The 12,947-nt window shown below is 42.8% G+C and overlaps 1 protein-coding gene across 1 annotated transcript in view; it reads left to right on the forward strand.

Annotated features, from left to right (window-relative positions):
- The window catches only part of LOC139986390 (uncharacterized), a 33,052-nt gene that overhangs the window by 15,273 nt on the left and 4,832 nt on the right, over window positions 1–12,947 (forward strand). Inside the window, exons 2-6 of the mRNA XM_072001680.1 lie at window positions 8,200–8,371; window positions 8,480–8,503; window positions 8,647–8,762; window positions 9,028–9,265; window positions 9,607–12,837. Coding sequence (XP_071857781.1) covers window positions 8,200–8,371; window positions 8,480–8,503; window positions 8,647–8,762; window positions 9,028–9,265; window positions 9,607–12,837 — 3,781 coding nt within the window. The remainder of the gene's footprint in view (window positions 1–8,199; window positions 8,372–8,479; window positions 8,504–8,646; window positions 8,763–9,027; window positions 9,266–9,606; window positions 12,838–12,947) is intronic.

The following is a 12,947-nucleotide window of genomic DNA, read 5'->3' on the forward strand; positions in this document are numbered from 1 at the left end:
TGCAAATGGCCAAGACACAACGTAGAAGGTAACGCTCGTTATCCGAATCTCTTATTTTACAACGTGTAGCGTACCTGCTGTAAAAGATATGGCCGAGAAAAAGGAGGACACCCTTTTGGACGTTGGATTTCGACTTTTATCAGTGGCAGTCCTTTTCTGGAGCGTCGAACGATTGTAAGCTCGGCACTGTGCATTCGTTACAGCCTGTACATCCACCTGTAGAACGTACGTGCACGTTTCTAAGGAGTCTCATTAAGCGAGACAAGGACGAGAGGTACGATTCCGACCTTGAGAGATCTTTGCACCCGCGGACGCATCTTCTCTCGTCGCGTTTCCTTCGTGCCGCCCCTTCGAAGGCCGCGAAATGACTCCGCCCAGGTCATGGTCCACGCACCTGCGTGCACGTTGCACCTGCAACGATCCACCTCTTTTATCTTCTGCCCTCTCGTTTCTTTCTTTCCGCCTGTATATTCTACGTGTACTATGTACACGCACGATCCAACATAGAACAGCTTGAAAAATGATATCGTGCACGAATATTAATACGTCAACCAGGTGCCTGATATCTCATAGGTGATTCGACCGCGATCACTTCCCATGTGCAACAGTTGAAATTTTAATAATAGATATCGTCTCAGCCATTGACCAGTTGGCTGTTTCCGACGAGTATACTCGTCACGAAGGAACGGCGATATTTCGTGCCACGACGAACCTTGTCGGCAATAAGATTAAAAAATAAAACGATCGTCTCGTTGCAACTTGATTCTGTATTTTTAACAGCCACGCACACTCCGTACTCGACGAGTGTACTTTCTGTCGTCGCTTATTTTTCCCGAAATGGTTTAGCTACACGCTTTTCACAGCTTTCAAACAGATCGCCACAGCTAACTGGTTAACGATCGTGTTAGAATTTAATCTTATAGTTAAGATTAATAATCTGTGGAAGGCACAATGTTTATGTTAAAATAATATTCAGTGATCTTTATTAAACAGAACTACAAAACCAAATATATATAAGCGAGTGATATAATTAACAAAGTATGCAAGAATTGTTGATTATTGGCCAGTTACTTTCAGACTAGACGTAGGTAGTGATCCATGATCCCTTAAATATTTTGAGCTCCGCTATACACTAATGAGTATGTCCTGTTCTAATGCCTGTGTGGGTGTCTGTGTAAGAGTGTTTGTGCCTATGCTTGTAACATCGTTGTATTCCAACAGATCGTAATACGCACGATCTGTACGTTTGTACGCATTTAAGGTTCTCCCGCGAATGCACAAACAGTCGCAGTCTAGTAAATATAAAATAACATTTAACGCCCAGGCGATACCAGTGCCATGTAACGTGGCTGTTGGACACACAGAGGCGATCAACACGGGTACCTTGAACTTAGCCAGAAAAATTTGCCCATTATTAATACCGTTACCGTTAAATGCTACTTCTATAGAGCCACGGGACGAAGTCCATTCGATTTATCGGCTTTCATCGGTTCCGTGATTTATGATGTTGGCGAAGCGATGATTTAAAGGTGCCGCGTTGATCCGACGATAAGCGGAATGATGTATGAGATCGTCTTTCGATTGGTTCATCTTCCCGATCCTCTGTATTTCACGCACAACCGTCTTAAGTGAAGCAATAACGATCAGGGATTCTCGTTTTGCTTCTCTGCTTCTTTGCGGCCAGAAATTGTGCGCGCATCCTTAGCTGGCCAAACAAAATTCTTCGATTCACCGGTAGTATTCAATGGCTGGTACGAGATGTCATTAATCATCTGGAGGATAAACGAACACAGAGACGTTGAAAAGCGACTGAAAAAGCTACAAAATTATTAGATCGTAGCGTGGTATAGCGCAACGGGCGTCGTTTTCGAGATGGAAGGTATTCATGGAAATATAACTTGTTTCAATTTTAACACTTCCGGAATTTAACGCGTTTCAGAGTGTAGGAAAAAGATGCCTTTTCCTCGATTATTCGTCGTAACGAAGAGAATTTTTCATTCATTCGAAACTGATGGCGTGTTTTAGCAGCCGTCTTGCGGGAGAAACTTCGTTCTGTCAATTGTTACGACAAATGAGAAACATTGTTGGCTAATTATCATGCGGATTTCGTTGTTATTATCCTGCACCTTCGTGGAAACTGGTATTATCGAGGAAATTTTACAAGTCCCAACTTTGATAAATATTAATAAATAATTAATCCCTGGTATAACACTAAGAAATTTGATAAAAATAAAAGAAATAAAATTTCACCAGATACGTTTAGAGATTACGAGTTATCCGACACGGCAGAAAATTCAGAAATTATACAAAGATGTTTATTACCTGATTTACTGCTATCGCTGGTCTAGGTAAAGCTTTTAAAGGAGATATTTGTTATGCCACAATGTAATAATTGCGGAAATTCAGCCAGTTCCATCGTGCGTGGAAGGTTCTGGTTCGTGAATGACGCCTCGAGTCTTAATTGAACGTGTACCAAGGTTCTGCAAAATTTATAGACAGAAACATGGCGTATACGGTGGGCGGGTGACTTGGTCTAACTTCCGGGGTACAGACTATTACGTTTTAGTCGTAGTAACGCACTTTCGCGGTAGCTCGGCTTTAATAGCCTTCCGAGGAATCGTCTAGCTGTTACCACGGTTTGTGATCCACATAGTTGGACATGCTCGGTAACGTGACTTAAGTAGAGGCTAATTTTTCTTACAGCTCGCGTGTTCGTGTATCGAGAAATATTTAACGAGAGAGTAACGAATGGCCGATGGAAAATCACCGGCGTTTCATTAAGAGAAGCGCCGATCTGCACCGGCAAACAAGCAAACGCGATTTCGATCGACTCGCTCGATTCTCCTCTAAAAGGATAATTTCATTTCCGGCTGGCCATCTACTTTTACGCCAGTGAATTCGAAGGAAATATTTGTAGATGTTCATCGGTAAATTGTGGAAAATTCATCAGTCTGTAGTTTATTCGATAACGATGAAACGAGGCTTTCAGCGGCCAAACCGATCGACTCCACTTTTCCACGATCTTTCGATTTCGTTGTACACGACTATAGTCGATTGCCGTTCGATTTTCAGTTGTAAGTTGATCTGTACACTTAGGTTGTAAGTTAATTTATTATTTATTTACGAATGGTCAATTTCAAGTGGGTTAAAAACAATGTAAAAAAGTGGTTTAATGACAAGTTCGATATCTTGTTATACTTAGAGGGTAAGCGGATACGAATAGATGAAGATCTTGAAACTACCGAGACACCTGTTGCACGCGGTGAATGAAATTCGACGTTCGTTAAGCATTTAACGTCGAGTAAAGCTCGAAGAAGGCGCAAAGCCCCTGAAGGCGACGACGTATTTCTTTGTAACAAGGCAAACATTCAGGTTTCTCTTTGCGGAGGCCTTCTCAGGGCTACGCCAAACGAACATCGATACTGTCGACGATAATGGTGATTCTAACGGCGGGCTCGCTCTCTGCCTTGTGCGAGTCGCCGACAAACCCTCGTCCTTCGACGGAAATTGCATAGCTCTCTCTGGACGGCTCTTTTGTCGCTGCAACAGCTAACGACCTACACACCGGTCAATTGGCTCCGTGAGAAAATTCTCCGAATGCTTAATTTAGAACATCGATCCTCTTCTCCTCCAAGTGCGTTTCGTATCGATTAAAAGCAGGATGAATATTAACGTAATTAACGAATAAAAGTAGACCGAACGCGTAATTGTTTCTCTAATTAGCTCTTCTTTCTTTCCATTTTCCTTTATTCGTTATTTCCTTTATAATTTGCCGTCGTAAATTCTAAACTCGAATCGGTTTAATCGTAAATTTGCGAAAATGTTCGTTTGATCGCGTTCGAATAAGAATAGGAAAATAATTCCGGGAAAAATGCGTAAGAATTTTCCGAAAGAAGAACTTTGCAGCCAAGAATTCCTAATAGAATCCTATCGTCGTAAGCAAATACTCTCGGGGATAACGAAATAAGTCTAACAAAAGAAGTCCCTCGGCCACGTCGAACATCTTGGAGAAGAAAAAACATAGGCGAACAGGCCTCGGACAGAAGGCCATTGGTCGAAACAGAATGTTTTTATCAAGACGCTAATGAACCGTACAAGAAGACAAAACATGCCAGTTTCGTTACGAGCAATAAGCGAAATTTCCATGAAGCAATCAACATGTCGATTACCTACTCTTCGTCTGTACCTGCGGCGTTTCTATGCAAACGCGATGAAAATGCCGTCGTAAGGTTCCCAAGCAGGCTGACCCAATTCGTGGATCACTATCATCTAGAGCATTGCGACGAGCTGACTCATTGTCAACGAGCATCGAATAAATCAGCATCGTCGATCGATTGCGCGGTTCGCTCTCCCGTTTAATTCGACGATCGTTTTAAAGACGGTGAGGATTCGATAATTTCCGATTAAAGGCTCAATCAAAACGGATCGTAACGGCTGAAAAAGATGCCAAGGGAAGGAAATATGCTGCTTATGAATTAAACGCGAACAAAATTAAAAGGAGCTCGCTAATAAATTTACGAGATAAACAACCTACGCTTCGTATGGTAAATCGGATCTCACGTGGTCGAAATAAATAAAGCCACGATGCCGAACGTTTTTTCGTTCGCCGAATTTTTCTCATTTCTTTCCTGTTCTGTGATGCTAATGAAAAAAGATAGCCGGCGATAAATCAAGCAACGCGGTAAAGAATGGACCTTTATGAACCCGCAGCCCTGCCGCAACGGTTTCTCCGCGTCTTTCCCGCTAACTCTTTGTCTTGTGAATGCACCGTGCGTCGTTTAACACATAATAGGAGCTTTGTTGTTATTTCAAACGTACCACCGTGAAATAACGTGGTATTAGGAATGCTATTTTGAGCGTGCAGAGTTCAAAACAACGCTCTCACGCCTGATCGTCGAGAACTCGAAGTTACCAAAGTGCAAAGCTTGAATCTTTGGATTTGCATAAAAGTCGACGGTCTGTCGATCGGTGTTTGCTGTTTAAGCCTCGTCCGCACCCTCGTTTTCGCCACGAGTATGTCCGTCGCGCGTCAAATTGACGCGATGGTAAAGCAAAACGAGATGAAAAGGTAAATAATTAATTTCTCTCTTTGTCGTTCACACGCGTTCGAACCAATTTTCCCCCGGAGCTGTCGGATTTCATTCGCGCGTCGAGGTCAACGCGTCTCGATCTTTTACCGAAAAAGCGTGGCAAATTGCGTCAGCTGTGCGTTGATAAGACGAGGAAATACTTCGTCTTCGTCGAAATCGTAAGAACGTTCGCGAGAGCAGATCCGTCCGCTAAAGCGGAAAATTCTCGTCGCTTCGCGTGCGAAAGCGGAGCATCGCGGAGCTTGTGCATCGCGATTCTCTCCAAACTTGTGCCTCGCAGCGTGGCTTCGTATACGTGACCATCTTGATGACTCGCGCGGCGTTAACACGCGTGCAGTTAGCGCGGTCGTTGTTCCGAAAAAAGAGCAGACAGAATGGTTGCACGATACTTCCCACCGAATCACCACATCGGATGAACCCTTAACGGTGCATCCAGTAACGCAACGCGGTATTCCCCCGCCTCGGGATTTTCAATTCGACTCGCCGAACAAACTGGCAATCTAATCGTACACGCGACGCCTGGCATTCGATCCTGTGCTCGATACGCGATTTTAGTCAACGCAGAGCCTCCAGCGATCGACCAGGTGAGATAGCGTTAGCGGTCGAATCGCTCTCTTATCGACACGCGTTATCGTCGCAACGTTTCATAAAAACGACCGTGATATGTTTGATTATGTCCATCGGTAACGCGATAGCGTAATTTGTTGGACCGGATTTTGCCATGGTATTAGGAAAGACGGTTCGATCTTCCAAGACTTTGGTCGATAATAAGATCCTTTGATCTTGGAAGATGAACCTGGAATCATCGCAGATTGATTTTTTGTCCTCTGACACGGAAGACAAGCGAGAAAGGGACAAAAGGATCATCTTTCAACGGCGTGTTCGAACATATTGGCCTTCGTAACTTGGTGAAGAACTGGCTCAAAACCATCTGAGAAACTTTCTTCGTTGAATGAACGCGAGAAACAAACGAGGGCTAAAGTAAACGTCTTACACCTGTGCTTTTCGTTTAGTCGGATAACGTAAAGTGGGAATTGTGGGGTTTGATTTACGATAGCCGTCGCGAATTATCAGAGACGTCATCCAAATGAATCATCGGAGGGAATTAAAAATTGAAATTGAGAGTCACGTTTTCTCTCGCTGCTACCATCGACCAATTTGTACCCGCCATATGCAATTGATAGTATTGAACGAAAACAAAGGATCAAACGTACCCTATGGGATAATGATATTCAGATTGCGTCAGAGCGTGCTGTTCGGGGATTCGGTTGCCCGTTTTTAAAGGCAACGACCTCAACGTACACATTGACTTCTCCATCTCGCACGGCCATGAAGTTTCTATCGTACTCCGTGAGCGTGAAATTATTTTTCACCCTCGATCAAGTCGTTAACTTCGCATCAGCGTCAAGCTGCGTTGAATCACCGCGAGATCGTGACAGATGTTAAAAGCTATTTCTATAGACGCGACCTTCGACATCTCGTACGTGTACCCACACGTGTACTTAACACATCGTTGGCCGGATACGGCCAATTAATCAACAATTGATCGATCATCGCGACACTTGCGTGCATTTTCGCCGCTCTAATTGCAAATTGATTCTTTATATTTAACTATAATTTCTATCGCCTATGGAAATAAAAGACTACAATCGTTGCACGTATAGATAGTAAAATAGCGACAAACGGGTGAGAAGAAAAATATTGCAATCTCTTTGAACGATCTTTGTCGTTGCGACGCGTAAATAATTAACCCGAAACGTGTTCTTCCAGACGTTTTTCCCTTTTTTCTTGCATGTATCGAACATTGATTCGATGATTTCACGCATGGTTTCTGCGATAAATCTCGCGTCGCAACGGACCGTGACCAACGTTACAGCATGTTCCATTCCACGGATGCGTTTTTCCATTTTTCAGGCTTTGGTAAGAATAACGCGAAGCTGGCTGGCTGGTCCACTGACCGAGCCAACTGCTTTTTTCTTTACCTTGACTTCGATTATGTATGCCACCGTTCGCATAAATTTTATTTCCTCGGAATTGGAATATACGTTCGTAACCCGATCACATTTTTAACGCTTCTTATACACGATGAGTCGTGTAAATTTCTACGAATGAAATAGTATAGTGTCCTGAATAGAGTTTTGTATCGTTTCTTCTCTTGCTTCTCTTTTTATCGAAACACGCTAACCGTGGTATTACCCAGGTATTTTTAAATCAATCTTTACAGACGAGTTATATATTCTCAAAATCATCGTCGTTTCTTTAAATGGAACCTTCTAGCTCTTATTACAAACGATTAACGATAATGTACGACGAGCAAAGGCAACAATTATATCGCAATTATAACGTTAACTTAATGTACCAAGCGGTGCTGTAAAATGCCGCGGATGGAATAGAAATCCAAATGAATATTCGTACGCGCGTTGTGCTGTTTCGTGACCTTCGAATGACCTTGACAGACAACGCTTATTCCTCGCCAATAGAATCATAATAATAGCAATAACGATTATAGCGAACTCGTAGTGTTTTTCACGACGTACCTTCGACACAGATAGAAGCCAATATTCATAACAAATAACACAATCTATCGAAATGAGAATGCAGAAAAATTAATGAGCAACGTTTTACACGATTGTTGTAACACTTGTAATATCGAGGATCTAGCGCTATGGTCGAAATCGTATTAAATCATCGTCGCACATGACTATTCCAATTATGATATTACGTTCGCTGGATCATCGAACGATATACCACTAAATTTTCATGGTTTCGTCGTGCTTAACTTTGGAAACATTCTTCTGTTTCTTTTTCTTTTTTCTTTTTTTTTTTTTTTTAAATTCCTTCTCGACTCCAGTACCGTTACTACGTATTGCCGTACGATGCTGACTAAATTTATTACGCGTTCCGATTATCGAATCGTCGAATAGCAGCGGCCAGTTGCTCAATAAATACGTTGTATGCTGGATTCAAGGAAACTGGTGGCTGCGCTTAAGCCGTAAACGTGCTGGCGGACGTAACATCTTATTGATATCGTATTATCCGCTTTTATGAAAATGCTTGTCATTGATACGAAGGTGCAGTCGTTAAATTATGTTTTCTCTTTCGATTACAGAATGATTATTATTTACCACCGCGGTCGACATGGTCCAGAGTCTCACCTGAACACACGAAGAAACAAAGGGGCAACAGTACATGGAAAGTGGGCAGTGCGATGTTAATCATCTCTGCAATGTTAGTATTAATCGCGGTGTTCGCGATCGCAGGACTTGCGTTATGGATGGGAGGTTCGTTGGCGTCTTTATGTTACTCGTAGCAATCTATCGTAAGAAAAATTACACTAAATATCGATCGAAACGAAAGATGTTTATGAACAAACGAATTTTGTTTTTCAGCCCTTCGGACAGATTCGAAAAATGGTAAGCGCCGCTCTAACGTACAATCGAACATGAAATCCGAAGAAACATAATTTTTCTTTTTTTTTCCTTTGTAATAAAATTAATTTCTAAAGAGAAAATGAATATTGGAATATTAGTAACGTTCGTTGCGATAATATTTACAGCGATCGTTGGATTCTCCTGCACATTCAGGGTGTCTAAGGGTGAGAAATATAATCCGATGTTGAAGCTGAATACCAGTATGGTGTTCCGTGAAAAGGAACGAAAATATAAAAATATAGTAAGGATGATCATTGTTATCGTAATGTCTAGAACTCGGTTTACATGAACTCCGTTTATAGAAATTAGTATAAATTCTGTTTCCTAATCTCTTAAAGAATATCTACGAGTACCGATGAAACTCGAGCATAAGAAACTCGAGTCGTAAATTATTTGTTTCTCGACAAGTTCATATAAATAGAATTCTATGAATTCTGTGAAGATTATATAAATTATCTTTTGCAAATAAAAGAACCAATAATTGAAAATTCCTTGGTAATTTTCAGTTCGAAGTTCTATTTAGAAGAAGCGTGTTCGGCGCAGCTTACAAACAGACGATCATAGACAAATTCGAAAGCGGTGTTCTGAAGGTGTTCTTCAGGATATATCTGGACAGAAGAAAGATACCGCGATCGATCACGAACGTCGAGGACACGATCGAAGACATTATCGCGAAGGAGACGTACTCATCGTCCTCCTTGTTCAAGGATATGGAACTGGACCTCACTAGCATATCGGTGAAAAGTGAGTATCCGCTGGAAATAAAGATTAATCGTGATAAAACAGTAACATGGTAATTACACGATTTCCAATTTAATCGTTTGGCTATTATTCATAAAATATCAAGATTCTTTTTAATAAAATTCAAGCTGCATCTCTCGTACGGATATTTCAGTTAATATTGAAAATTATAATGCTCGCGCGAAATATACATGCGATGATAGCTCGCGGATAAATAAATAAAAAAATTAAGACGAATCAAAGTTTACGGTTCAGAATAGAAAAACAAAATATAAAATACTCGTTCGAAAATTATAACGAGACAACGCACACATTCACGAAATATCCGTTTCCTCTACATTTAGGAATAAATCAGGAGTTGCCAGGGAATCAAAAGCAGGTTCAGCAAAAGAACGCAATGATCACGAAGAACGGGCTGCTTCGACCCAACAGAAACAGCTCTTTGATCACCAGCTCGAAACCGAAATCCAAACCAACGAAAATCGAGTCCACGGAGCCAGACATCGACTTCAGTAACATACCAACGATCCAAGGCACCTATAAAGCGACGAAAGTGAACATCACTTCCTCGAACAAAACGATCTCCGCTCAACAGCCTGCAAAGGCTCAGTCAGAAACGAGAAACAATACCAAAGCGTCGTTACCTCAAGAAGAAACTACGATGAAACCGACCACCGTAGAAGACAGTACCGAAGCAAGTGCGGGTGTCGCTCAAACCACCAACGGAGCAGATAAGAAAGTTAATTACACCGTGCATGACGATGAATTGTCTTCGTCGAAAAGGACCACCACATCCACAGCTTCCACGCCCCAAGTCGTAAACGACGATCTGTTCAAGGATTTCCGCAATCCAAGCTTCGAAACTTCTCCGTGGAAGCCTATCATACCTGGATACATCAATACAGAATTAAAATTATTGCCGGACAACGCTCAGAAGCCAAATTACAAAAGCGAAACCAACTATAAAGTGAATTACAGCAATACGAATCTGGGAGACGTTGTCTCCGATACAGTCGTAAAGAATCCTCAGTATAGCGTTCACGCGAAGGTTGCACAGTCCTCGACAACCAGCACGAAATCTCCCGAACCAGCGGTGATATTAAATTCGTATATAGGTGTTCCAGGAATGAGCACGTTGGACATTAGCGACACTGATTTTCCACGCGATAGAATCGTTCCTCAGGAAATGGTGAATTTCAGGGTGAACGGCAAGTTCAAGAATAAGATTCCAGGATTGTTAGAAGGTGGGGAGATCTTCACGGAAGCTTCCCCGGTCAGTTTAAGCGACCAGAGACCGGACATAGAAGTTTCTGGCCAGTTACCACCGGAAACTTACGATATCAAGCTTCGAACTTCTTCTCAGCCTTTTGGCCTCTCCTCTTCCCAGCCTTTGGAATTTTCTTCCACGAAACCTCATCGATCGACGAGCGAGAACGAAACAGGTTGGAGGATCCCTGGCTCTCAGATGACGTACGCTATGACAGACGATGGATCCGATGGCCCTGTTGGCAAAGAGCAAGACGACGTTAAGAGTTCTGGCGATTCTGCGAAGACGAATAGAAAGAGGTTAGGTCAAACCACCGTGATAGGTGCTTCGGACAATTTCTTGCCTTCGATGGTTTCCAGTACTCCGAAGTGGCACGCGCAGAGTCCGATGGAGCCAGATTCCGACGAAGAATCGACGACAAAAGTGTCTGGAGTTGGAGTGGCTGAGCCTGTCCCGGACGTGGACGTGGATTTGGAAGCCAGAAATCGGTACTCGGATGTTCAGGCTATGGTGAAGCAAGAGAGTAACGCTCTGCAGGACAGGAAAGTCGATAAGAATACGCAGGAACCCGTGTACACCAGTTACAAGACACCCGACCTGAATGGAGCTGGCATGAGACCAAGTTTGATCGAAAGTTCTGGAACTCCGAAGCCGTTCAGACACACGATTCCCGTGGACAAAATTACTTCTGTCGTTGATTACACCGAGGCTGACAAAGAAGGCTCCTTGAAGCAGGTAATCAACGCTGTGACAGATAGTATAATGAACCAGGAGGAAAGATTCACCGAAGAAACCGGTGAATTAAGCACAGAGAACAAAGGGGATAAGGAAGGGGCAATTAAAGTGCTACCGGTCAAAGAGAATAAAGAAGAAGAAGAAACGAAGGTGCTACCGGTTAAAGAAAATTTGAAGGAAATCATCGAGGTAGAGACTTTCGTGAAGAAGAACAGCGATTCCGAGGCGGATATTTCTCTTAAAAATGCAAAGATCGAAGAATACGCAAGATCAACCGAATCGAATACCGAAAGTATAATAGACGACGAGAAGCTTCTGAAGCTAGGAACGACGGAAGTCTACTCGGAGATGATACATCCATTGTACAATAATATAGATAAATTAGTCGTAAAAAAGGAGGAGAATAAAGGAGCTCCGGGAAGGTTGACGTCTAATATTTCAAGAAATTCTACGTTCATCGAGATTGATACCTTGAAGCACACACCTGGAGAGGTGGAGGAAGATTCTGACTCGACGGGGAACAAATCGGCGACGAAAGGTGAAGACAACTGGCCTTTTAATGGAACCTTGAGTCGGCCGCACAATTCCCTGGAAACTAGAAAGAAGACATACAACGACACTTTGAAGGCGTACGTGGTGGAAAATTTGGTCACTCTGGCGCCTGCTAAAAGTAATACAGGAATTGGAAGACCTGTCAGACCAAGACCTAAGATAGACGGAGAGAAGACGATGAGAATCGACGAGAAACCTAACACGGACAGAAGCTCCACTGACGACAGCCTGCTCTTGGAACAATTGTTCGGCGTGCACAATCGACAGAGAAACGCGACGAAACGCAATTCGTTTAATCACGGCGACTCCGTTAGGTTTCATTCGACGGAGAACGAGAGAAACAGAGAAGGGGATTTGCATAACGAGCATCCTAGAGTCGAGCAAATCGTAGAAGTCGTGACGTCGATTAGCACTAAAGTGTCGTCGAACTTTAAAGGAAACCCAGTCGTGTTGAAATTTGTCGTTACCAATTCAACCTCGCTTCCGATAATCCGTTCAGAGTCTCATCAGAATGCTGGGGAGACGTTCACTTCGGAAGCATCAGTGCCGAAAGAATTTTCTGCTCCCAACGACGCAGGAAAAGGAGAAAATAGATCTTTCAGGGATGAGATTTCGAACAAGACCTCGTCTTTAACGTCCGGCGATGTGCAAACGTCCGACAGAAAGATCTCTACGATGGAGGAGAATAAATCTCTTCTGGAGAAATTGAAAGAGTTGGCGGATATCGGAACGGAGAACGAGCCTGTGCATAGCAAAAATAGTTCCAGGCCGAGTATCGACGCGTTACAATCGCATACGTCGAACGTAAAATCGAAACCGCCGGAGGATTATAGGCCGTTGCCGAATTTTGAGAAATTGAAGCAAATCGCTGATATCGCGACCGGAAACGAGACCTTGATGAATTCGAGCGCGGCATTTACGATGACTCGCGACGGCGTTGAGATATTGACGAAGATATTGAACAAAATGGAGGATCGCACCGATAAGATGATCTCTAGCACCGAAGAGAATTTGGAAGCTGGTAATTATTTCCTTGAGATTTGAAGTTCTATCGTTCTGATATATTTTTTCTATCTTAATGAAACGGTATGCGAGTCTATTTCTTGTAGTCTCTCGATAACGTTGTACAAC

This window comes from Bombus fervidus, chromosome 4 (assembly GCF_041682495.2).
Source record: "Bombus fervidus isolate BK054 chromosome 4, iyBomFerv1, whole genome shotgun sequence".
NCBI classification, from domain to species: domain Eukaryota; kingdom Metazoa; phylum Arthropoda; class Insecta; order Hymenoptera; family Apidae; genus Bombus; species Bombus fervidus.